Here is a 24,898-nt window from a genome sequence, read left to right on the forward strand (position 1 = left end):
TGCCCCGGGCTCGGGCAGGACGCGCTGCTGGAGCTGCTGCAGGGCGGGCAGAGCCGCGGTGCCCAGGGCTGCCCTTAGCCGTGCCCGGGGGTGCCTCGGCCTGTGCCCGGCCACGGCAGCACGGACCGGGCACCGCGGGCAGCCCGGGCAGCCCAGCATCCCAGCCCAGCATCCCTGCCCAGCATCCCTGCCCAGCATCCCTGCCCAGCATCCCTGCCCAGCATCCCAGCATCCCTGCCCAGCATCCCTGCCCAGCATCCCTGCCCACCCGGAGCAAGGCAGGCTCCAGCCCCGCTCTGTGCCTGGGCACACGTGGGACAGTGAGGGAACAGAATGGCACAGCCCAAAGGCCAGAGCATTCTCATCCTCATCCTCATCCTCACCCTGCTTCAGCCTCCACATAATTGAAATTAACCCCAGGAGAGCGGGCCTGGCTCCTGCTCCCTCCTCGGGCTGTGCCCGGGTGAGCAGCAGCGCCCAAGGCCAGCGGGCAGTTTGTCACCTGTGCTCGGGAGGGGCATTCAGCCCTTGGGAAAAATAAGAATAAACTGCTGCAGCTCCATGGCAGCGCCTGGCTCCATCCAGCTCATCCTCGTGTGAAAGCAGCACACACTGATGGGGAGCACTGCAAACCCGGGCAGAAACAAGCTGGCCACATTCCAGATCATAATTTGTCCCATTTAGTAAAGGCTTCTTTTAAAAATTTATTTACTTTGTTTGTTTTTATTTTACTCCTTTTAAAAACATTTCTGTTTTTCCCAGCCCCTTTGTATTTTGTGTTCTGAGCTCCTCACTGACACTTCCATGACAAAGTTTCAGGACAAATTCTGCTTCAGAGCTGTCAGAGGCCTGCAAGGGCCAGGCTGAAATCAGCACAGGTACTCTGCACACACACATCTCTGCAATACAGCCCTTTATTTCACAGTGCCCATCTCACCTGTACCAAGGGAAACATCAGGTATTTCTTGGTACCTCATGGTAAATTTATCAGATCTTAAATTCATTAGATGTTAAATTCATCAGATCACAACAGATGGGCTCAAAATACTAGAGACACTGGGCCAATTAGCAGATTAAAGGTGTCCATGTTGGATACATCTGTGCTATACTGATGTTGCTTTTAAAAAGAGGAAAAAAAAAAAGGAAATTATTTGAAATACTTTTACTTCTCTCAGCTAAAACCTAGAGGCATAGGTCTCATCTTCCAATTATTTTCAATTTTCTGTTTTTTGCAATGCAGGCCATGATTGAGCAGAACAGAACATGCTTTATTTTAAGATTCTGGATAATTGCTGTGAAATTGTAATTTGGGACATAGGAGTGCCCTTTTGAATCAAGACCAAAGTCTTTTACTCCCAAACATATACACGGTATCCAGCATCAGAAGTTGGTGAATTCAGTTAATAAGGAGGAATTTAATCTTTCAAGGTGTTTTGTGACATTTCATGCAAAGTTCTGCACTGACAATGACTCGATCACATATTTTGCAGCTGTTCATAGAGAACCTCCATGCCCAAGGGACAGATCAGGGCTGGGACAGAGCAGAAAACCCCAGACTATCTCCAGAGAGGTTCAACCCACAGAACTGCCTCCTTGCGTTCCCACAGAGCCTGAAGAGCTCTGCTCCAAGACACATTTACATCTCTCCATCCTTGCTCAGTGACCAACTCCAGTGCTGATGACAGAGAAAGAAATAAGTAGATTTGGTGTCCCTGTGGTGAAGAAAGTCTCTTCTTGGTGGCACAGAGCACGTCACAGATAGAACACTGTGCTTCCCCTGTCCCAGCTGAGGGCATGGATGTACTTGGATCAGGAAATGCTGCTGATGGTGCTGTCAGTGGGAGCTGCTCTGTTCCCCTCATGGGTGGCTGCACTCCAGCTGAGCATGCAAACACCTCTGTTCCCACACAGCCAACGTGCTGCACTGGGCTGTTCGGGAGCCACAGCCCAGGAACAATCAGTCCAATTATCCAGTCCAATCATCTGCCCTGTGGCCCCAACCTCCCCAAAACCAGCCCATACCCTCCAGTGCCAGAGGTGGCACAGACAGGGAGCCACAGGGTGAGTGGTGTCATCACCAAATCAAAGAGCAACACAACCATAAGCAGACATACATATATAATATGTACAGTGGCCATGGGTGCATTTGCACCATGAAGGAAAACATCACATTTTAGACTGCAGAAAATGATCAATCTCTGGATTTTTCAGTGCCAAGTGTCTCTAACTAGCCAGCAAAAAGAACAGGAAATGTCCAAATGTGGGCTGAATGACCTGGTGCAGATGTCAGCTGGGGTATTCTTCCCTCCTCAATTTCAGACACAAAATGCAAGAGCATTCTTTTATTTTCACTACATGCTGTGGACAGAAAATTATCTCAGTAGTGCTTGGCTTGGTTTCTACTTTTCCTCTCACTCTCTTCAGCTTTTCCAATAGATTCACTGGGACTAAAACACAGAGCTAAGGTACAGCCATTAATTCAGCCAGCAGAAATTCCCAAGCCTCTCTGTAGGAGTGACCCAGGCTTTTGGAACAGATTGAGATAATGCAGTGCAAGAAAAGCTCTGAACCCACCTAAATGCTCACCATGTGGTCTTCAGTCTGTGATCTGTGGTTTTTCACTGTGGAGTACTGCTAAAATATCTCCAAAGAGTGTCTAAGAAATTTAAACCTGCTACCATTAATCTGAAATTCACCAGTGAGGAGGTTAAACCTCTGTAAGAAAACTACTGGGGGGTGCACAAGTTGTTACAGGAAGAAGTTGTTAGAGGTGGTGAAAATCAGGTTACAAAATCAGATTGCCAGTGAGTCTGTGCAGCAACTAGATTCAAAATATTTACTGCCAGAATTCAAGGTAGGTAGTGATGTGGGCACAGGAACTTCCCTGGGATGCTGCACGTTGGCAAAAATCAGCTGGCCCACGTGGAATTAGAGCACTCCTCAATATTCCAGCTGCAGGCACCTACAAACATTCCACCAGGCTCTATTAATTACTGGCTTGCACTGGAAGCAAAGAAGGAGCTTGGGAAAGACAGGGAGATGAGGATAATCACCATCAATAATAACAGCAGCTGTTTTTTCCCTTGCTCATGTTCCTGACCCCTAAAAGTAAGATGCTGGCTAGAACTGAGCTTTGGAAAGACTGAACTATTAGCAAGACTGCCAAAAGAAAAGTGCTCCTGCCACTCCTGTAACCAGGCCCAAAGACTGAAAAATGAAAAGAGAGCTGGATGTTGCTGCTGCTGGCTCCTCTGGGGAGTGCAGAACACCTTCCCAGCAGTGTGGGGGCTGGGGAAGGGGCCACTACAGAACATGCACATCTCAGGGTTGTGTGTCAGCCTTGGCACAGCCCACGGCCCCGGGGGCTGCTACAAGATTGTGGCTCCAGCAGCATCTGCACTCCTGGGGTCCTTCAGGCCAATGATGAAACTGTTGGTTCTCCTGGCCCCGTGCACTAGGGACACCACGGGGACTTTATCCACCTGATGGCCCCTGGCCACAAGAAGGGCAATATCTTCTTCAGGAAACTCACCTGCAGGGATTTGAGAAGAAAGTTGGTAACTGAAACCAGTGTTGCCTCTGATGCAAAGGTCTGTTCTCCTCCCTGCAGTGGGGGAACCTGCCTGCTGCTCCTTCACAATGTCCAAACTCACAAATTAGGACCTTGTGAAGTTTCAGATTTAATTCCATTTTAACTTCCAAGTCTGCAGGGCACATCGCAGGACAGATCCTATTTAGATTTTCCTCTGAAATGGGAAAAGTCCAGAAACTTTGGCTATTTGGTGTGGAATGAGAACCAAATTTCACTTATGGCTGGCTCTGGTGAAGTCTGGGGCAGTGTGAAAAGCACCAAATAGACCAAGACTGACAGTAACAAGGACAAGAGCTGGCAGTACAGACTGCAGAGTGCCAGCACTGATGCTGTGTTTTCAGCCCTTTCCATGAGCCTTGCCTTCTTCCCAGCTGCTGGAATGAAAGGACATGGACTGAAAAGTGAAGGAATATAATTTATGTCAGTGGAATAAAGTGCAGGAAGGTTTGAGCCCATGTCTGGGTGAAGCTGAGGCTGCAGTCTTGCTGAGTTGGATATTGTCCATGGCACCTGATCTCCAGAAGGATTTAAGGACAGGACAAGGCCACTGCCAGGAGATGAGCTGGACAGAGGAAGGGTTGGGGAGAAGCACCTGCAAGAGCTTGGAGAGGTGGTGCCAGAGGGGTCAGGAAACATTTCCAGGACAAGAGGGAAAGGACATGGCTCAGCAAAGGCCCCAAGCTTTGAAGAAGTTGAATTCTGATTTTTGTCTTCCCCAAAACCCTCCACACCCCTGGGGACCCTAGAACATGGTGACCTGTGGTGCTTCATTGCACTGTGCTAGGGAAATCCTGCTCTTTTCCTAAACTTGCTGGATTTGTGTCCATTTGTGTCCCACCCGGTGTCCATACTCACTGTCAACCTGCAAGGTGTTGGACTGAAGCTGGGGGTGAAGTCGACCAAGTGACAAACTTTCACTCAGATTCTTGTTAAGTGTTAAAACATTTACCAAAACCTGCAAGAGAATAAATTATCCTCAGTAATAAAAAAATCTATGAGAATAGGAGAAGCCAACTTCCTGAGCATCCCCCAAAATTGGTGGCTACAGCATCTGCACATGCAGCAGGCAAAGGAGATTTTGAACCAGTTACTGAACTGCATGAACTGCTGCAGGGCTGTGCACACACTAACAGGTCCTTGGAATGTGGCCTGTATGTTGTTTGTAAAGCAGGACATTTCAGGATAGCATGGGCTTTTTGTCACACAGTTCCTGCTAAAGCAGCAGAGTTGTGTGTCTGGAACATGATGTAAGCTCTAGAGGAGGGTTTGTTACAGCCAAAAGCTCAGCATGTGACTTCTCCAAACAAAGCACTAGGAAGCAGTTCTTGGCTTTGGTTTTGCTCTGAAGAATGCTTTCCAAAAGGTAAGGAAACTGGAGCCCTTCTCAGGCTTTTCTTTTCAGCAATCCATTACTGCTGTACATGCAATCAAGCTATTGGCAAGCACTTCCCCTCCTTACAAACCATAAATTACGAGGAACTGCCCAATTTATACTCAGTGTTGAGCTGCAAGAATTCAGTTGGGAATGCCCTCAAAGGAGCTTTTCATGTGGAAAAGGGTTAAAGGGCTGCCAGTTCCCTGCAATTCGCTGAATAAAAAAATGCAATTTGCTGAATAAAAAAATACTCCTTTTTTTCTTATCATCCCTAAGATGAGTTTTGAACAGGCATTAGAATGACAAAAACCATCATAGATTTTGCCAAAGTGCTTCTCCTCTACAGTTATGAGTGGTGCCACCAGGAAAGGTGCAAGAACAGTAAACTGGTAACCCTTAGAGATTTGAAATGACCCAAGTGTGGAACTGGTGACTGTAGTAGGAGTCCCTGTAAAATCTATGTACTGTATAAGTGGCTATGCCCCAGTCCTAGTTATTCTAAATGAGCTACAGCTGTGAAGTCCTTAGCTGGGCAGCAGCTGTGGCTCGTGAAGGCTACTAGGATAAAAAGGGGGTGGGTTGAGGGCCTGGGGGGGGCTTTGATGAAGCTACACTGCTGTGAAGAGCTGCATGTGAGAAAACCAGCCAGAAGGTACAGACTCTAGAAATAATACAACAGTATGGTTACAATAGTGGTGACCCTGATGTGATAGTTGATTGAGATAAGACAGCCAAGAGCTGCGTTACAATAGGTGACACCAAGGTTTGACCCAGTAAGCTGTGGCCACCAGTTCTGGGGCAGTCAGGAAGGGAAAGGGGGGACTGGAGCTGCCCAGGAGGACAGGGCACTGACCTGCACGATGCCACTGAGGGCTCTGTCACCGTGGCCGGCTGCCAGGCTCAGGTAGGTGCCACACATCCCCTGCGAGGGCCTGACGATGGTGGGCAGCAGGAAGGAGCGCGGCCGCCTCCCAGGCTGAGCCACGTTGGGCTGCAGGTGAGGAAAAGTTGCACCAAAAATGTCAACAAGCCAACTCTCCCACAGATGGCACATGGAGCTCAACACCCTCTTCAAAGATGAGGGTTTTACAATGCACAAGGCCACAGGTCTGCGTTTGTTTCTTTCCAAGACCTCAAGACATTTTTCCTGCTGCTTGTTACTTTTTAACCTGACGGGCAACAATTCATGAAGAAACTGCTTAATACAAGTCCACATTGTTACTTAAAGTGCATCTGGGCTGCAGGGAAAGTAGGTAACAGTGTAGTTTGATAATTCTGCATTGTAATAGTAACTTATGGACATGGAGCCCTCTGTTTTCTCACTTTCAGTGGCTCATGTAATGAAAAATAGCAGCTTTCTACAGGCTGTTGTCTCTGTTATTAATAAGGCATTACATAGTTCCCCTGTTGTGAAGATGAGAATAATACTGGAAAAAGAAAAGGTAAATAAAAATTTGTCATGCCATTCATTACCGGCCTGGGAATGGAGTGGTTCATTGTTTGATTTTGCCAGGAGAAGTCCAACATCTGGCTGTTCAGGAGGATTCCAGAGGGTGTTACTATTCCACTGCCAAAGGGACGATTCAAAGAGCTGAAAAGAATCACAGGAAATTTCAGCAAAATCATTCCAGAGATTTTTGTCCACCTTGAGGCTTTCAGGGCTCTGATTTTCTGTCTCACCTTGTCTTGACAGAGATTCTTTGGTTGTTCTCTAGGGCTGCTGAGATTGAGGAGAGACCAATGCACTTAGGAGCAGGAGACACCTATACCACAGCAGTCTGTCCCTCCCTGTGTTTGAGGATTCCCCTTGCTGAGATGGATCTGCCTCCATCAGTCCCACATTTGCCACCCTCTCTCCAGGGAGCAGGTCCAGCTGCTGCAGTTCCATTGCCAGAGGGCTCTAAGGCTGCCCAGGGCAGAGCAGCACCAGCCCACACATCTCAGCCCCACTCTCCTGTTGCTCTGCTGCAGGACTGACTGGGACAGAGCAGCCTGGCTGATCTAGGCCTGCTCCCACCCTGTCCTGCTGTGCCTACTCCTCCTCCCTGCTCCCACCCGAGCTGCAGAGAGGGAAAAGGCCCATCCTTTACCTGGTGATGCAGGTCTGCTCCCACCCTCCCTGCTCCCACCCGAGCTGCAGAGGAGGAAGAGGCCCATCCTTTACCTGACCACGGCGACGATGAAGTCATCGGGGCCCATGACCAGGACCTGGCTGGCAGCAGCCCCACTCTCCAGGGGGAAGGGAGGTGTGGACAGGAAGGACTGGGAGTCGTTGATCAGCTGGCGCAGGGAATTGGCTTCTGATTTACTTCAGCGAGGAGGAGGGAGAGAGGAAAGCAAGCTGTGAGCCTGGGGAGCTGGATGTGTCCTGGTGTGTCACACAGCTGGGGCTGGGGGTCCCGAGGGGCTGCACAAGCACAGGGGGCTGGTTTGGATCACTGAGGAAGGAAGGGTGACAGGGTGGCTCAGTCTGCACAGGGAGGCACTCAGTCTGCCATGAGTCCCCAAAGGCTCTGTCTGCCCTCACCAGGAGCAAAGCCATCCTCGATGGCCAAGGTGACAAGCCCAGCTGAATGCCAGTCTCCAGCAGAGGGACAAGGCAGCCCAAACAGCAGCCATGGCTCAGCCTGGCTCTGAGGTGGAAGCTGGGCTCAAAGCCCAGGCCTGGCCTCTCCTGCACAGCTGGGTGTTCTGCAAGGCCCCCAGAGGGCCAGGAGAGGCAGAAGTGGCATGTCTGGCTATGTCCACAGGGATAGCTGTCTGTCTGACCCACTCAAAGGGAATGTTTGGAGTTGTGGCAAAGTGGGAGGAACCCTCAAGCTCAAGCTGGCTCCAGGAAACCTCTGAGTGGGGACATCCTGTGACCCATCCCCAGAGCCCCGTGCCTGTGCTCAGCTGTGATCCTTGTGAAAGAATGAGCCCTGGGAGGACACTCAGGTCTGACCTTTCCTTCATAAAACACAGGCAGAGAGAGCTCAGGGCACAGCACAGCCAGGAATGATATCCAACCCACACATCCTGCAACTTCACCTGCCTGTCCTCCTCAGACATACCTCACCATGCCTTCTGCTGTGTGAGTGACAGACACGTCACCAGATGGGTCTCCCAGGTTGCTCGCCAGACTCAGGGCTATTTTTAGTGTCTAGAGAAAGAAAGGAGGAGAGGAGGAAGAGAAGGAAAGGAAACGAGAGGAGAGGAAAAAAGAGAAGAGGAAAGGAAAGGAGAGAGGAGGGGAAAGGAAAAACATTTATGTGGCCCTGGAAATACAGATTCTAATACTCCAAACTAGAAGAGGTATCTGGTGTCCTGGTGTGTTGGCTAAAGCTTATGAGGAAAAATTACCAGAAGTGTGGGTTCTGGGAATACCTCAGAGCAAGGGCTGCCACATGTGGGTATGGGGACCAAGGAGCCTCAGTCCATCATGGCAAACTGTGCTGGAGGAGCCAAGTGAATCCAGCAGTATTTGTACAACCACAGAATCACAGAATGGCTGAAGTTGGAAAGGACCTTAAAGCTCACCACATTCCATCCCCCTGCCATGGGCAGGGACACCTTCCCATGTTTCTCCAGCCTGGTCTTGAATGCTATGAGGGATGTGGTAGCCACAGCTTCTCTGGGCAACCTCTGCCAGCAGCTCACCATCTCACAGGGAAGAATTTCTTCCTTATGTCCCCTCTAACCCTGCTCTCTGGCAATAGCAAGCCACAAGTACAACATTGGCAGGAGCTGATGTCCAGATCAGTGGTTCAGCCTCACTGCCAGCTGGCACACAGGGTCTCCAGGATGCCATTTACCTTCTCTTTCCATTCCTGAATGGCCACCACAACAGCAGGGCCCAGACTGAATCCCAATGGGACAGAGGTGCTGGGCTCGTGCTGCCTCTGGACCCCAGCTCTGCTGGCCCAGCACCAGTGCTGAGCAGAAATGAGCTGCTCTGCTCTCCAGCTGCTGCCCAGCTCCTGGCTGTAAACCATCCAAAGGGCTTCAAAGAAAGCATCAGTCCCAGCACAGGTCAGGGAATGTTGGTGCAAAAGGAGGAAAAGATCTGGTTTCTCAGACATGCAGAATCCTGCCTGAGCCAGTTCACTGAAAATGGGAAGATGCAATTTCAAAGGACAGGGTTTATCCAGCCCTGGGACCACAGCATAGCCAGGGCAGAGCCAGGAGGAGAGAGAGAGCTGCTCCTCAGCCAAACCAGCCCTGAGAGAGAAAGGCTGAGCACAAACACACTCAGCATTCAGCTTGCAGGTTGGGCCATGGTCATTCAGCATCCAGAAGAGCCCACTCACCTGCAGGCAGACAGAGAGATGTGGCTGCTGCTCTGGAATGTGCCACACAGCAACAGCCTCTCCTTGGATACCAGCTGTGTGGGGAGCAGAAGGTGACAGAGCTCTGGAGAAGGCAGCATTCCCATGGAGCAGGGTCCTGACACCACCCTGTGTCAGAGGCACAACGGCCTGCAGGCCAGGCCAGAGCCCCATGGAACAGCAGAGCACTTTCACCCCAGAGCCTGAGGAGCTCTTAACCCTGGTCCTGGCTGTGCCAGGGCTGAGTGCCTGAAGCTGGCCTAGCACTGACCCTCAGCCCCATGATGAGCTGTGGGACCCAGGCAATCAGGGTGACACATCTCCTGAAGTGACTGCCTTGGAGCTGGAGACTGCTGCTCCAGGATAACCAGCAGGTGAAACTCTTGGCAGAGGAAACAGATTCACCCAAAGCTTCCTGAAGAGAGCTCAAAAATGACTCAGGTGAGTCAACCTCCTGTGCCTCTGCACAGTGTGTGACATCTCCAGTTGCTGCATTTTTGCTGAGACACTTCCATGCACCCACTGTCCTGTCTGCTACAAGGGTGCAGTTAAATCCTCAACTAAAATTCCCAGCTGATAAAGCCCAGCTGTGGATCTGTAAATTCCCAACTCATAAACCCCATCTGTGCATCTGTGGAACATCTAAGATCACAGCTCTGCTTACAGAGCAGGAGACAGAACACTTGCTCAGCCTCCTGGAAAGCTGCAAGGTTTTGGCAGGAGAGTCCTAAATACTGGAAAACCTCAGAGATCAGGAGGTGGGCAAAAATGTAAACATTTTTAAAATGTGAAGTGTTGGGTAGGTTTTCCTTGTCACCACTGTGTAGAGGCTTTTCCTGCAGCACACCTTGCAGTGCCCTCAGGTGCTCTGCTGGCCAGGACCATTGGAGCTCAGAGGTGGAGGAACTTGATGGGACCACCCTCAGGTGCTGTGGGGTCATTCTGCAGAGATGACTGCGTACAAGAATGGACAAAGCCACCATTTGCTCTGAAAAAGCTCTTCCTAAGCAGGTAAGATCCTCCTGCTCAGCCTCTGAGACAGCAGCACTGCTCAGTTTTACACCTTGGCAGTCTATTTACTCACTCTCCTCTGGGAATAACATACAAATATTTTTGTACAACCACAAAATAAATAAATCATTCTCTAGCAGCACAAGTGATTCAGCCAAATGTTGAACCTCTCTTACCTCCACCATCCAGTGCAAGATATTCCCTCTGGATCCTTGCCTTGTGATGTTAAAGCCCTCGAGGATGTTCAGTGCTGAGATCAGTGCAGGACCTGCATGTGGAGGTGGGGGGGTGAAAACCAGGTGCCCTGTGGAGGGAAGAGAAGAGGAATGAAGCTGCTTTTGTCAGACACCATCCAGAGAGAGCACTCATCCATGAGGACAGGGAAACCCTTCTGATTCAAGGGGAAATCAGAGAGAGCAACATGATTGGAGAAGGGTTTCCCAGAACATCCCTGCTGTATCTTTCTGTTTCTTCATGAAGGATGAAGGAAGCCCAAACAGGGATGCTTTTTTACTTCTGAAATTCAGTTCTCATTGGTAGGCTGTTGGTTTCTAGACTGCAGTGTGGAAGAATGGAGATGGAATTGTAAAAAACCACAATGGTTTGGGTGGGAAGGGAACTTAAAGCCCATCCAGTGCCACCCCCTGCCCTGGGCAGGGGCACCTTTCACTATCTCAGGTTGCTCCAAGCCCCATCCAACCTGGCCTGGGGCACTGCCAGGGATCCAGGGGCAGCCACAGCTGCTCTGGGCACCCTGTGCCAGGGCCTGCCCACCCTCACAGGGAGAGATTGCTTCCTAACATCTATTCTAAATCTCTTCTCTTCAGTCTGAAATCATTCCCCTTGTCCTGTCACTTTCTGCCCATGCTAAAAGTCACTTTCCCTCATTTTTTTATAAACCTCTTTTACATACTGGAAGGCTACCCAAAAAATTTGCAACATTACAGCTATAAGGAGGGTTAATACAGTGACTGCTAGAAAATATTGATATTTTAGATACTTCTTGCATAAAGTTAGCTTTTTCCCCTTTGGGAACTGTCTTCAGCTGTAGGTCCAGCTTCTATTGAGATGTTACATGAAGATATAACCATGTTGCATCTTTAAACTTCCAAGGAAAGAAAAACATTTCAAAGTACTGAAAATCTCCTGAGCCATCCATGATGCATCAGTGTCAGCAGGAAATAGCAGGAAACTGTCTGGAAGGCCTTTCTGCAGACATTTCAGCACAGCTTTGACTTCAACTCTTGCTCAATGCTGTTGCCACCCCTTGCAAGGTGAAGAAAAGCCTCCCCTGGAGCTGCCTGGCTGCAGGGTGAGGGTGTACCTCGATAGGTTGTGTGCACAGGCTCCTCCACAGTGACACTGTAATTGCTGAAATCCTCCTCCACCAGGACTCCTCCATGGCTGTGGACCTGCACGAGAGCAGAGCAGAGCACCCTGAGCAGCTGGGCCAAGGCTCTGTGTGCATCACACCCTCACCTCAAACACCCCACTGAGATCCCTGAGCAGGGGCCAGGTCCCTTAGGTACCCTGGACATCTGTGCTCCACAGCCCTGGCCCCTGGCTCACTGTTCAGCATGGCAGGGTGCCCTGCCTTCCCTCCCAAAGCTCACCCACCCCAAGGGTGCTCCCAGGGCACTCTGCCTGCCCAGGAAGGTGGGGATTGGCCCTGCCCTGCAGCCTCCCTGCCCTGGCTGGCAAACAGGAGTGTGATAAGGGGCACTGGATACTGCCAGGATTGTGGGGCCAGGAGACAAGGAGCTGGGTGTAGCAGGTGGCCATGACTAGAAATATCAACTAGAAAAATCACTGTTCTCACCCTATCTGAAATTATTTCATCTGACAGTGGGACTGCTGTAGCCTTGGTCTTCCTGTAGGACTCCTGTCAGAGGTTCAATGTACCAGGGCTGGCACAGGAAAGATGGGCCATCCTCTCCACTGCAGGTCCTCTGTGGCTGAGTCAGGATGGACATGAGGGAGGACAATCAGGGGGTGCTGGCACTGCCCAGGCTCCCCAGGGAATGGGCATGGCCCCAGGGCTGCCAGAGCTCCAGGAGTGTCTGCACAATGCCCTCAGGGAGAGGGTGGGATTGTTGGGATGCCTGCATGCTCTGATCTCTAACCCAGCTGGCTCCCTTGGCAGGAAAACTCCCCTGGCCAAACTGAATGAATCACTGGAGCAGGACAGCTAATGCAGGGCATGCTGTGGGGCCATGCAATCCCAAAGCTGCTAAAGCTGTCTCTCCTACTTGGGATCCCTGTTTCCTTCCCAGAGAAAAGGCTGGTTGGAGCCCAGGGCTGTGCTGAGCCAGGACCTGGCTCCCCAGACCCAGCCAGTGGGAATGGGGCACAAGGAGCAGAGAAAGGGGAAGAAGCCCCAGTCAGCCACACTCTGCAGACATCCCAAATTCCCCAGAAAGCACTGTTTTGCACCTGTGCCTGGAAGCAGAGTGGGTGTTTTGGAGCTGTTGATTGCACCAGATGGATGCCCCCCCTGTGCTGGAACAATAACCACTTTGTGAAGGCAGCACTTGGCTCTGCAGCCAAAGCTGGAATTGTGCACTGGGTCCCAGAGCTTGTCAGGATCTTTGATGTGACAACCCCGGGCCTTGCTCCTCCAGAGGGAATTTGTGCTTCTCTGTGGCAGCCCCCAGGTCAGGGAAACACAGTGACAAAGCAGGGTTTAGCTGTGGGGATGCTCACAAGCTTGGGACTCCTCCTGCTCTCATCCTTCACCTCTGCTGTAGTTCAGGTGAACTGTAGATTTCCAAACACAGAGCCCACAGATGTCTGAGGCTTGAGTGGAATGAACACATTCCAAATTCTTGATGAGCAATTGAAGGAGCACCACGTGAGCCATGGTGGCACAATAAAATGGTGCTCCAACTACCCCTACTGCAGCCACACAGATATAAAAGTTGTTATGGTTTGTTGGGGGCTTTTTTCACCAGAATTACTTTGTCTGTTCTGATATTTTTTTCAGAGCACCTCTAACAGGAGTTAAACTAGGGCAACCCCAAGTAGAACCAAGACTTTCTAATCCTCTGCTCACAAGACTCACAAGGTTTTTAAACCATCTTCCTGGAGTCTGTATCCTACAGTCCCATCAACCACAACAACTTGTTTCTCAACAGCCTCTCGTCCTGGGGGAAAAGGCTTTGTCACCCAAGTGAACAGAGCCCAGAGCCCAAAATGATTTTTGTTTTCCTTCCAGACTGTCCTGGTTACAGAGGAAATGGAGGTTTCACTTCTGTAGACTGTGGGAATGGCCTGTGTGTCAGTACTGCCATCGCTGCAGGGACAGGAAAGGAAAAGGAGGCATCTGTCCCCATCATTGTGCTGGCACTTGGCTTGTCTCCAGTTTGTCACCTTAAGCAGGTGGCAGCCCCAGGCTGGCAGGTGCCAGGGGCAGTCCTGGCTCACCTCAGAGACCATCTCCTGGGTCAAGTTCCCGCTGTAGAAGGCTGCCACCCCCTGTGTCCCCAGCAGCTGCAGCACGGCCGCCAGGTCCAGGCGCCGCACGAACATCCCGGGCAGCAGGGGCTGCCCCCCGGGCAGGAACAGCTCCTGGAATCGCTCCGAGAGCTCCAGCTCCTTCAGCTCACTCAGGGCTCTGGCTGCAGGAGAGAAGGGGAAGGACATCCAGAGAAAGCAGGGGTCAGGAAGGCACAAAGGACCTGCAGTCACTGAGCACCTGATGGGGATGTGGGAGACCTGCTGCTGCCTCTGGCTCTATTGCAAAACTAGAGGGGAGCTGGACCTTTGGTCCTTGGGAACTGGGAAAGAAACCCAAAGAAACCCCAGAACCCTTCCCTGCCTGGCCCTGGGCACTGCCCAGTGTGGTTTGTCTGCCCTGGCTCTGCCCAGCCATGGCAAAGGGCTCCTGTGTGGCCGCCACCACGCTGTCCCTGGCAGCCTGTGGCTCACACATTGCTCAGCTCCCAACAGCATCCAATCTCCACGTCCACAAAGCCCTGATTTCCCATGACTAACCCCCTGCATCCCCAGCTGCCTTGCACAGTGCACTGCCCCAAGCTGCCCATCAGGTACTCACCCAGGTCATGTGTGACATTAAAGCCATTTTGGGCAACATCGGCCGTGAGGCCCAGCAGCTCGGACCAGGGGAGCCTGCCAAGGGAGAGAGACAAGGAGAAACGGGCCCTGGGGGGCTGCAGTGGGCAGGGGGCTGGCACAGGGCTTGGCTCTGCACTCAGGACTCCTGGCACACCAGGCTGTGGGACCAGCAGTGGCCAAAAGGAGCACTGAGCTTTCAGTGTTTCTCCTTAACAGGATCATGCCAGTGCTCCAGGATGTGCCCCAGAGAGGAATGGCAGTGCATGGATGGGGAAGGGCTGTGCCAGCAGCAAGAGCTCAAGCCAGGCTCTGGTGGTGAGCAAGTCACTCAGATCCCTCTGTATCCCAACAGAGCACCAAGGACGGGCACACCTCTTAGGGTGCAGCTAAAGAGACAATGAAAATGCACAGACATGCAGGGCCATGTGCTGCAGCTCTAACAGAACATTCATTGCACATCTTCTTAGCCAACAGTTCACTTGTAGAAAACATGACCAAGCTGAATTTTTTCTTTTGTACATGAAACAGCAAAAAAATAAACATCTCTATCAACACAAGCCTCTAAGTACCTCTTTGCTGATGGTTTTGAGTGGTGGCAGAGAACGTGGTCTGATGGCAAGGGCTCATGTGCTCCCAGCTTCCCACAGGGACCCCAGGGCACGGCCTGTGCCAGCCTCATGTCTTACCTGCCATGTAACTGGTGTGCCTGGTGCATTCCTAGGATCATGCCTGGCACCCCTACGAGCAGACCTGGCTGTAAAACAGGAAGGACAAAAAGGAAGAGAGTAGTCTCCTTTCCATGAGGATATGGGATACGGTCCCCAATTGCAGGGGGAGGTGCAAATCATGTTTACTTTGGAATTATCTGCATAGTTAGGAGAGGGGAAGAGTCTGTAACAACACACTTTACTATGGAATAAAAGATTTTGGAAGGAGAGAGGCAAATTCAATCTTGTTCTCAACCCAGTTTGGTCAGGAGAGAGAACTCAGCAGAACAACCTGGGCTTATGCTCCTTCCTGGGGCTCTTGTCCTCCCAGCACCTTGGTGCCACAGAGATGCACCCCTTCATTCCCCAAACCTCTGCAGGCATTCCGGGGCTGATAAAGAAGTTTTTCCCTAGATTCCTCATGTCTGCAGGGCCCAGGATCTCCCATGATGAGAGAGACCTCCTGCAGCCTTGCTGGGCATCTGCCCCTCAGCCTGCAAGTAGGAGGGAGGAGAGTTGGATTGGAGCCAATGGCTGCGGGACAGGTTCTCACCTTGGTGTCCTGCTGCAGGTCCCGTTCCAGCGGGATGCCCAGCGGAGCCACCTCACGGAAGTCGATCACCCAGCTCCTGTTCTTGCGGATGTCGTGGAGCAGCATCACCCCGCCCCTGCGGCGACACGGGCTCAGGGAGCGGCACGGCCGCACTGCCCGGGGGCACCGAGGGCACGGCCGGTGGGACAAGGGGCGCTGTGCCAGCTCACCCGCCCCAGCAGGGCCACCAGGTGGCCGGAGCAGCAGCGAATGCTGCTGGCCTTGCCTAGGGCACACACCAGGACAGCCAAGGCAGGGTTGGTGTGGGACGCAGGCAGCCCTGTGCTGAGCCTGGTGACGCTGGAGCAGTCCCTGCCTGCCTGGTCATGGAGCCATGGCTCTGTTCCACTGCCAGGCTGGGACCATCTGCGATTTTCTTTCTAATCTGAGCAGTTTTGCAACAAAAGACGGTGTTTGCTTACAGCAGCAATGGGTGGTGCAGCTGGAGCAGTGATCAGGCGGCTTGGGTTTATACAACCTGCTGAGCCCTCCTGCAGAGCCAGGAGCAGCAGGCTCACCTGGATGCCACCCTGGGAAAGGGGGCTGGAGAAGGACACCCCTCCGTGGCAGCCTCCTGGAGCTGGGCTCAGACCTTGGCCCCAGGAGCAGAGCTTGGGGAAGGCAGAGCTCGGGCTCTGAAAGCACTGGGGCTGAGCCCAGGCTGTTTGTAGCTGCTGGCACAGCTCCCCTGCCTGGGGCCATGTCTCCCTGTGCCCCTCACCAGCCCTCTCGAGCCTGGGGCTTCAATGCTCCCTGCAACCACTTCAGCAGAAACAATTCCCTGCCTGGGGCTTCTGTCCTGTGCAGACAGCATGGAGCACAGGAAGGGTCACTGTGACCACATGCACTGCCTCATGTCACAGCCCTGGCACCACGCTCCGAGCCTGGCACTGCCATGGAGGCATTTCTCAGCTGCAGAGGGACTTTTTACAAGGGCAGATGGTGACAGAACAAGGGGGAATGGCTTTACACTGACAGAGGGCAGGTTTACATCAGGTATTTGGAAGAAATATTCCTCTGTCCAAGGAGGAGGTAGGGGAACCAGGTACTGGTGCAGGCTGCCCCATCCATGGAAGTGTCCAAGTCCAGGCTGGATGGGGCTTGGAGCACCTTGGGATAGTGGGAGGTGTCCCTGTCCCTGGCAGGGGGTGGCACTGGATGGGCTTTAAGGCCTCTCCACCCCAAACCATTCTGGGATTCCATGAAGCCCCTCCCTTGGGGACAGCCGAAGCCAGGAGCAGAGGGGGAGTGTCCCACACTTACCCTCCCAGCCCCGAGCTGTGCGGGTTGACGATGCCGGCGCACAGGGCCGAGGCGATGGCGGCGTCCACCGAGGAGCCGTGCCGGGCCAGCACGTGTGTGCCCAGCGCCGTGCAGCGCGCCGCGTCCGTCACCACGGCACCGCGGTGGAACAGCTGCGGGACAGAGGGCACGGCTGGCACTGCTGCTGCTGCCGGGCACTGCTGCTGCTGCCCGCCTCTGTGCACACCCACCCATGCGCCACCCGAGGCCTGGGGCTGATTCAACCAATGCCAGTGGGCACCGTGCATCCCTTGGCACATCCCTGGCAGCCACGGGCACCGGTTCACACAGCTTTCCACACTTTGTGTGCCAGGCTGGGGGCCATGTCTCCCTCTGCCCCTCACCAGCCCAGAGCTGTCCCTGTGCTGCAGCCAGGCAGTCACCAGGAATGGGGATACAGCTGTAAAGAATGCAGCAGGGCCCCGGGACCACAGCGTGTTCTCATCCTTGTGCCAGAGCTGTGCTAATGCAGTGCCATTGTGGATGCCATGGGACAGAGAGAGAGAAACGGCAAGCGTTTCTCACAGCGGCTTGTGAGAAATTTCAGGGAGCTGGAAATATGCTATAACCTGTTGACTATAAACAATTTGCAGGTGCTGTTTTTCTACTTTATTTTTCTGTTCCTCTCAAGGACAGTGTGTGAGAAAGACGTTTCTGTTAGTTAGCCAATAGATAGAATCTATTGTACCACCGTATAAAAACCACATGGTTCTTTTGAATAAAGCCTTCTTTGCCTTTGCTACGATCCTGCCTCTCGTCTGTTCCTGCCCCAACCCTGGCGCACGAGTGACAGTGCCATGATATTTTAAAGAGTTGATTTTGTCCCTATGGCACAAATTGCAGCATCTCAACAAGAGCCAGGCTGGCCCGGGGACATGAAAAGACAGAAGGGCCATGGCTACATGTGGAGATGATGATGGTGACTCCTGGCTGACTGTGACCCTGGCAGAGGTTCTGCAGGAGGATCCAGTCCTGTGGCCATACTGCCTTGGCTGTGCTATCTAGCACTGGGCTGTGGGACAGATTAGCAGGAGGTTCACCTCTGTTTTCAGCTATTTCCCTGATTAGTCCTGGATGAATCTTCCAGAGGTGAATCTGGGCATGTATGCCCATAATCCATAAAACTCTGTCCACGTGGACAAGATGCCTACTGTTTAACTAAGGATTATTTTCTGAGAGCACTCCCATCTGGTTCAAACCACAGCTGCAGTCACAGCAGTGGGGTTTTCTGTTCCCCCCCAGCAGAACCCCCAAACCTGCCTGACACAGCCCCCCACACCTGGCCATGGGGCAAGCTCTGAGAGTCTGGCTTGGCTCTCCAAACACAACCTCCAGGTGCAGGAAAAGCCTTTCAAGCCAATTTGGGGTGGAACCGGGGGAGACTGAGCACCCGGGGCCTCACTGATACCAGCCATGGCTTCCCAGTACTTCCCTTGCTGAACTTGTGACCAGGAGGAAAGTCAGGGAGCTCTCCCATCTTTGGAGCCAAAGCCCAACCACAAAGCCACAGTTTAGTCTTACCTGAGGGTCCCCAAAATAGATCTGCATGATGAGGGCCACGGTGACGCCCGTGGCGAAGGTCAGGCAGGCGGTGATGATGACGGTGAGCCCGTCCTGGCGGCAGCTGCAGTCCCCTGAGAAGGGGTCCTTGCTGGTCTCCTGCAGAGGGGACACGTCCTGGCTCCCCATCTCCGAGGAGGACGAGGGCAGGCGCTGCAGGCGCGCGGACTTCAGGAAGGAGTCTGGGTCTTTGTGGGCAACAGGGAGAAAACAGGTGTGAGTTATTGAGCAACTTGGGGCTCTTATTGCAGTGTTTACCCAGCACTAGCATTACACTGAGCCCCTTCCAGCACGGCTATCACCTTCCCTATTGATCCCAGCCATAAGGAGCCTTTCTGGCTCAGATACTGCTTTGAGTCATTCTACTGATCCCTTTCTTTAGCTCTGGTTATTCCAAACTGACTTCCCTGGAGATTAAGAGAGACAAGAAACCTTTGAATTTTTACTCCCTTTCAGTCTGTTCTTCAGCCTTTAGTGACAGGCCCACTCTTATGCTCCATTTGGAGGTGTTCTTAACACAGCAAACAGGTCTTTGAAATGCAGCAGGACTGAAGAAGAGGAAATTAAAGATATGAAAAAAGATGCAGCAGCTTAACTAGGAGCTGTGATTGAGCTAAAGCACCTGAGCAAAACAGAGATAAAGCAAAACATTTGGCCTGGGAAGAGAAAATCCCTCTAGGGAAGTGAGGGCAGGGAGGAGCAAACCTGCAAACCGGAGGCCCTGGAACATCCACTGACTCCTCTGCAGGAAGGACTCTGCTTTAATCCTTGCTTCCTCTGGCAGATGAGGCCCACTGTGAAATGAAGCCACACACTGGACACCCAGCTCCAAGATGGCAAAGCAGTGTGGCAGGAGTTTGCTGGGCCTCAGCAGGATGAAAAAGTCTCTTTTTTGCTCTGAAAGATGCTTTGAATCTCTGTGAGCGTCAGCTGCTGCCCTTGTGCAGGGAGGCCACCGGCTGAGGATGCCCTGCGTGTCCCGGTGCTGCCGGGCACACGGAGCTGCTGGGGCAGCTGTGAGCTTGTGCCCATCCCTCACGGGCTCTGAAGGGGACCAAGCAGCTCAGGGCATCATCCAGGGCTCCTGGAGGAATTTTTTCAGGGGCTGCAGTACTCTGTGCATCCATAGTGGAAGAAGAGGCACCAAGTGGAAAAGACAAGATGAGAAGCTTGTCCCTCCATACAGATGTTTCCTGGGCTTGGAAAAGGAGAGGGGAGCGAGCAGGAAAGCCCACATCCCCCATCAACTGCCTGCCTGTCTGCTCTGGCAGGTGCTGGGTACCACCCTGGGCACTGCTAGACCAGTTCTTGTCACCAGACCTGGCTGCAGCTCTCCTGAGGCCAGGGAGGGAAGGAGTTCTAATTTCAGTGATGCTGCAACCTGGAGTAAACTCCCACAGCCAGGAAATCCCCTCAGAGGGAATTTAATCTCATTTGTGCTGCGGTGGTTTAGGAGTGGGACTGGGAAAGGTTCAGCTTTTGCAGCCTGAGCCTCTGAGCACACACTGAGCCCCTCATGGGCTTGTCTGGTCCAAGTGAGCTGGACTGAGCAGGACTGGCTGGTGGCCTCAGTGGGGGCCACAACCGGCCTGGCAGGGGCTGCCATTGGGGTGGGATGTCACAATGTCACATACAGCCCCTGGCACACACGAGTGAGGCCCCAGTCCCACCTGCAGGGAAACAGTGAGGAGTGAGCTGGACTCCAGGACACCATCCCTCTGCTCTGTGACAGGCCAGCCCAGCATGAGGGGACACGAATAGCTAGGAAGCAACTGTAGAAGAGGGCAGACCACAGCCCTCCCACTGCGCAGCACCTCCATTCTCTGCCACAGACATCCTATTTTTAGTCTCTGTGACCACTGGTGTTGCACAGGGACAGCAGAGCTGTGGTGTGGGGATGGGAGCAGCTGGAAGGGGGCAGCCTGCATAGCCAATGCACAGCTGCCCATCCCAACACCAATGTGCATGCTTTGAAAAAGAGGCCACCAAATCCCACTTGGCTTCCATGGGGCCGTGAAGGAGTCGTGGCTTTATGTGGGAGCCAACGCTCTGGAGAACCAGGGCCACCTCAGGTCTGGAGCTGCTGCAGAGGAGACAGCAGAGACTGGAGCTGCTGGTGGGCTCTGCAGGTGCTCCTGCAACAAGTGTCGAGAGCAGCAGCTCTCTTCTCCAACCACCCCACCTGCAGGCGTTGGCGCTGCCAAAACTGCACCAGATTCTGGCTGTGTGACAAGAGGCCTCGTGCTGCCAGGAGAGAGCTGCTCCCACGCTCTGCAGGCAGCGGCTTTGCCTCGATGGTCAGGAGAGCACAGGGTGGCAACAGGCAATGGGAGCTTCACCCGTGGGCATGGAGGGACAGGGCGCAGGGCAAGGGGAGCCTGGGGCTGTGCAAACATGGGCTGGGGGCTGACAGGCACTCGGACTGGGAACCAGCCCCAGGGGGAAGGGCAACACCGCCAGAAGAAACACGACACAGGGGAGAAACAGCATTTCTCTCAACTATGGAGGAGGAAGCAATCAGTTAAAAATAGGCAGAGGATTTTCTCACAGATCAAACGATCACCTGACTTTATTCCAGCTGAGCACCGGAGGGATGAAGCATCCCGAGCTGAGGGATGTGCAAGGAGCACCCCAGGGTGGGGGGATGCTCAAGGAGCATCCCAGGTGGAGAGCCGCTCAAGGAGCATGCAAGAAGGCCATGCACAAGTGGTCCAGGCCGGAAGGCCGAGCAGGCTGTGGGAGAGCACACTCCAGGCTGCCATGGGAGCTCTGTGCCGAGTCCCCGCATCTCTGGCTGCCTTCCGTCCCTCGGGGTGAAGGCGGGGCCGGGGCGCAGGGACGGCGGGAGCCGGGGAGCGCCGCTCCGGGCGCGGGGCCGAGGGCCGGGGGTGCCGGGGGCCGCGGGCGGGCTCTGCCGCCGCCCCTCACCCGTGTCCTGCTCGCCCAGGAACGCGTCCTCCTCCTTGCGGGCGCGGAGGCCGCTCTCGGCCGCGCCGCTCGGCTCCTCCTCGGGCAGCCGCGGGAAGCTGGTGATGCTCATGTAGTCCACGGGCGAGCCGGCGGCCAGGGCCCGCTGCCGGCCCGGCACCGCCTCGGGCACTGCCATCGCCGGCTCCCCCCGAACCGGGTCACGCCGAGCCGGGACCCCCGAGCCAAGCCGGGACCCACAGCCGGGCCGGGCCCACGGCTCCCGGTCAAACGGAGCCGCCCCGCGCCGGCCGGGCGGGGCCGCCGGAAGGGGCCGGGCTCAGGGGTGGCTCCTCCCGGGGCTGGGGCCGCTCCGGCAGCCGGCACCGACAGGCAGCACCGGCAGGCGGGAATGGGCCGGGCCCTGCTCCAGCCGGGGCTGCTCCATAGCCCGAGCTCCCCTGACCCACACAGGGGGATCCGCCCCGGCCGCGCCGCACCGGGCGGGTTCCGGGCCAGGCCTCCGGGGAGCTGGATCCCAGATTCCTCCGTCCGCCTCCAGAAGGCTGGAAGAGTTTTCCAGGGGATGTGCGTGGACATCATGTCGCTGCCACGGCCAGCCCGTAGCAGGGGGCTCACGTGTCACCCCTTGTCACGGGGCAAGGGGCCACCAGCGCCCAGTGGCACCCTCAGCAGGAGATGCTGTGACATTGCCGCCGAGCGGGCGGGTGTCTGCTCTGCCTTCCCTCGCTGCCTGCTCGTGCGTGTGTCCCTCTGGGATGAGAGCGGGACACCGCGGTCCCCTCTGCAGCGCAGGGGTTTGGGTGCTGTGTGCAGGTTCCCTCTGCAGCGCAGGGGTTTGGGTGCCCTTTGCAGGTTCCCTCTGCAGCGCAGGGGTTTGGGTGCCCTTTGCAGGTTCCCTCTGCAGCACAGGGGTTTGGGTGCCCTTTGGAGGTGCGGCTGGCCAGGCTCACCTGGCACTGGTGGCTCCTGGCTCCAGCAGCACCAGCACAGGTATCAGGAGGGGCTGACGCTGCTGGGCAGCACGGGGAGCCAGCACAAAACCGGGGGGAGCCCAAATGGGGACACAGGGCCAGTTATGCCTGGGGCAGGCCTGAGCTGTGCTTACCGACAGCTCTCCCATTTGGCAGAGTTGTGGTTGGTTTATATGCCTTGAGGGGCCTGGATTATGTGGATGTTTCTAAGATCAAATTGGCTGAAACATTTAAATTTTCCCTTGCACTTCTTCCAGAGATTGACCTAAAAACCACCAGTAAAATAACTGTAAGATGGAAGATGTTTCTCTCTGTGGTCCAAATTTGTGTAAATTCCTTATCCCTGCAACAACACTGGCCTCTCTTGACTTGGCACACAAACTTGTCTCTGGCTGCCAGGTCTGAAAAATCCATCTAGTGCCCCAGTGTATCCTGGACATCTGTTGTTTTGGGAGGCCGAGCATGTGAAGTGCTGTTTGGATCTGGGGAGGTCACCTGACAGGTACGTGTCCTACTTTCTCATCCTCCAACGAGCCAGCTAATCCCCTGCATGAGCAGTTCCACTGGCTCGGTGCTTCTCAATGCAGGGATTTGTAAATCTTCCTTTGCTGAGGCACTGGCAAGGTTTTGGTTGTGCCTCCAGCAGCCTGAGGGCATCATGACCATTGCCAGCTATAGTAAATAAATTAATAGGAATATGGACAGGAGTAGGATAGTTTGGCTTTTGCAAACCAGTCTCAGTTTGCTCCACTTTCAGGCATCTGTCCACTCTCTCCATCCCCAGCAGCTGGAGGGGTTCCTTCCCCACCACTGCATCTTCAACAAGGCCAGGAGCCATGTTCATACTGCATCCTCTTCCACCCACTGCCTGGCAGAGGATCAACCCACCAGCCCAGCCTCTGCCTCTCTGGTGTTTAAGACAAGCAATTGGCTGTGGCAGGAGCAGCCACCTGAGCCCCTCTGCCACCCCCTTGTGTCACAGCTGGCTCTAGCCTGGGGGAACCCCCCTGGGGCTGTGGTGGGGCAGAAGGTCAGAGCCCCGGTCAGGGAAGGTTAATGTGGCTCTGTCCTACCACAGATCAGATCCCACAGGCTCTGGAAGGAGCCACGCTGGGGGACAGTGGAGTTGCTCCTCAGAGCTGTGGGTCAGCAGTTGGGGACTCTCCCTGAGGGTCAGCACGAAGCTCCTCGAGGCTGAGAGCCCTCAGCTCATTGCATAGGGATTGTGCATTCCAGGGGACCCTTCTGAAATCTTGAGAATTCCTACAGTCAGGTGGTTCCAATTCTACTTCACAGCATGAATCTGTATTCATCTGTTGGCTGAGGTTTAATTGGTTTATCTAGTTTAATTGGTTTATAAAAGAAGTTTATTTGAATATATTGTCTCAATGTTACAAGCTTCGTGACACCTGTAAGCAGCAGAAAGCCAACAGCTGTGAGCAATCTTTGCAAGCTTGGAAATCAACCTGGGGAATTGCAGAGATGGTGACACTCCATGAAGAGGACAGAGGCTCCTTGGGGGGTGCTGCCACCCCAACAGGCACTGCTCAGTGAGGTCTAGCTGGGCTCTGACAGCTGGGATTGGCAGGACTTGGGATGCCTGGGGGCACAGCCACCCTCCAACACCCCTTGGCACCCACCCCGGTTTTCTCCCTTTAACACCCACAGTAACTTGCATTAATTTCAGCACATTATGTGCCTGGAGGCCAAGGACATCAGAAACTCCTTTACCAGTTCCACCACACAGAACACTTGCTGCTCACCTCTCAACAAGGTTAGGCCAGGGCATCTCTCTCTCCTGCCAGAGACTGGTGCTCTTTGCTGAAAGCCAAGGTGATGTTCTGCAGGTCTGCAGCTTGGCAGGGAGCTGCACTGTGGGCAGTGCAGCCTCTGTGTCAGCTCCATGGGGATACAGCTGCTGCTGGAAGTGTGTCCAGCAGCTGGGGCTCCCACAGCCCAGCTCTCCAGAGCAGGAAGGACACTGTTCTCCCCGACTGAGGCTCTGTGGTAGCACTGAGCCCCACCAGCCATTGGCTCTTTCCCACCAAGGAGTGCAGAGTGCAGAGCAAGCTCGTTGTGCCAGTGCAGAAATGAGGGCAGGGGTGCTGCCCAAGCCCTGCTCTCCCACATTCCCTGCTCCTGTCAGCCAAGGCTCTCCTGTCCTCCCAGCACCAAACCCTGCTCTCTGCTACACCATTCCTGTGTCAGCCTCTCAAATCTCTGCAAGTGCTCCCTGTATTTAGAGTTCTCATCGTTTGCAAGATACTCAGCTCCCTTCTGCTGGCTGCCACATCGCCTTGAGCTTAAAATGAACTCCCTCCTTCATGAGCAGGCACCAAAGATTTAGTTCTCCTGCTGACCAGCCTAGGGGATACCAGGAACCTTAAAACAGGAACCTGAAGAGAGAAAAGCCTGCAGCTGGGCAACAGCAGTCAGTAAATTCATTACAAGGAGCCTTAGAGATACCAGAGGCCAA

The 24,898-nt window shown here is 53.9% G+C and overlaps 1 protein-coding gene across 1 annotated transcript; it reads right to left on the reverse strand.

The window, feature by feature from the left end:
- Positions 1-1,247: 1,247 nt before the first annotated feature.
- Positions 1,248-21,741, reverse strand: GGT7 (gamma-glutamyltransferase 7). The gene is made up of 15 exons (XM_064730316.1): positions 21,449-21,741; positions 18,482-18,708; positions 16,922-17,073; positions 15,620-15,734; positions 15,046-15,113; positions 14,340-14,413; positions 13,709-13,902; positions 11,610-11,697; positions 10,462-10,589; positions 8,021-8,109; positions 7,132-7,275; positions 6,441-6,558; positions 5,821-5,958; positions 4,448-4,547; positions 1,248-3,532 (listed from the first exon to the last, which is right to left on the reverse strand). The coding sequence occupies exons 1-15, from the start codon at positions 21,624-21,626 to the stop codon at positions 3,369-3,371; spliced, it is 1,977 nt and encodes a 658-aa protein (XP_064586386.1). The 5' UTR covers positions 21,627-21,741; the 3' UTR covers positions 1,248-3,368.
- Between the last annotated feature and the right edge of the window lie 3,157 nt (positions 21,742-24,898).

The sequence above is a fragment of the Zonotrichia leucophrys genome, chromosome 20 (assembly GCF_028769735.1).
Source record: "Zonotrichia leucophrys gambelii isolate GWCS_2022_RI chromosome 20, RI_Zleu_2.0, whole genome shotgun sequence".
NCBI lineage: Eukaryota > Metazoa > Chordata > Aves > Passeriformes > Passerellidae > Zonotrichia > Zonotrichia leucophrys.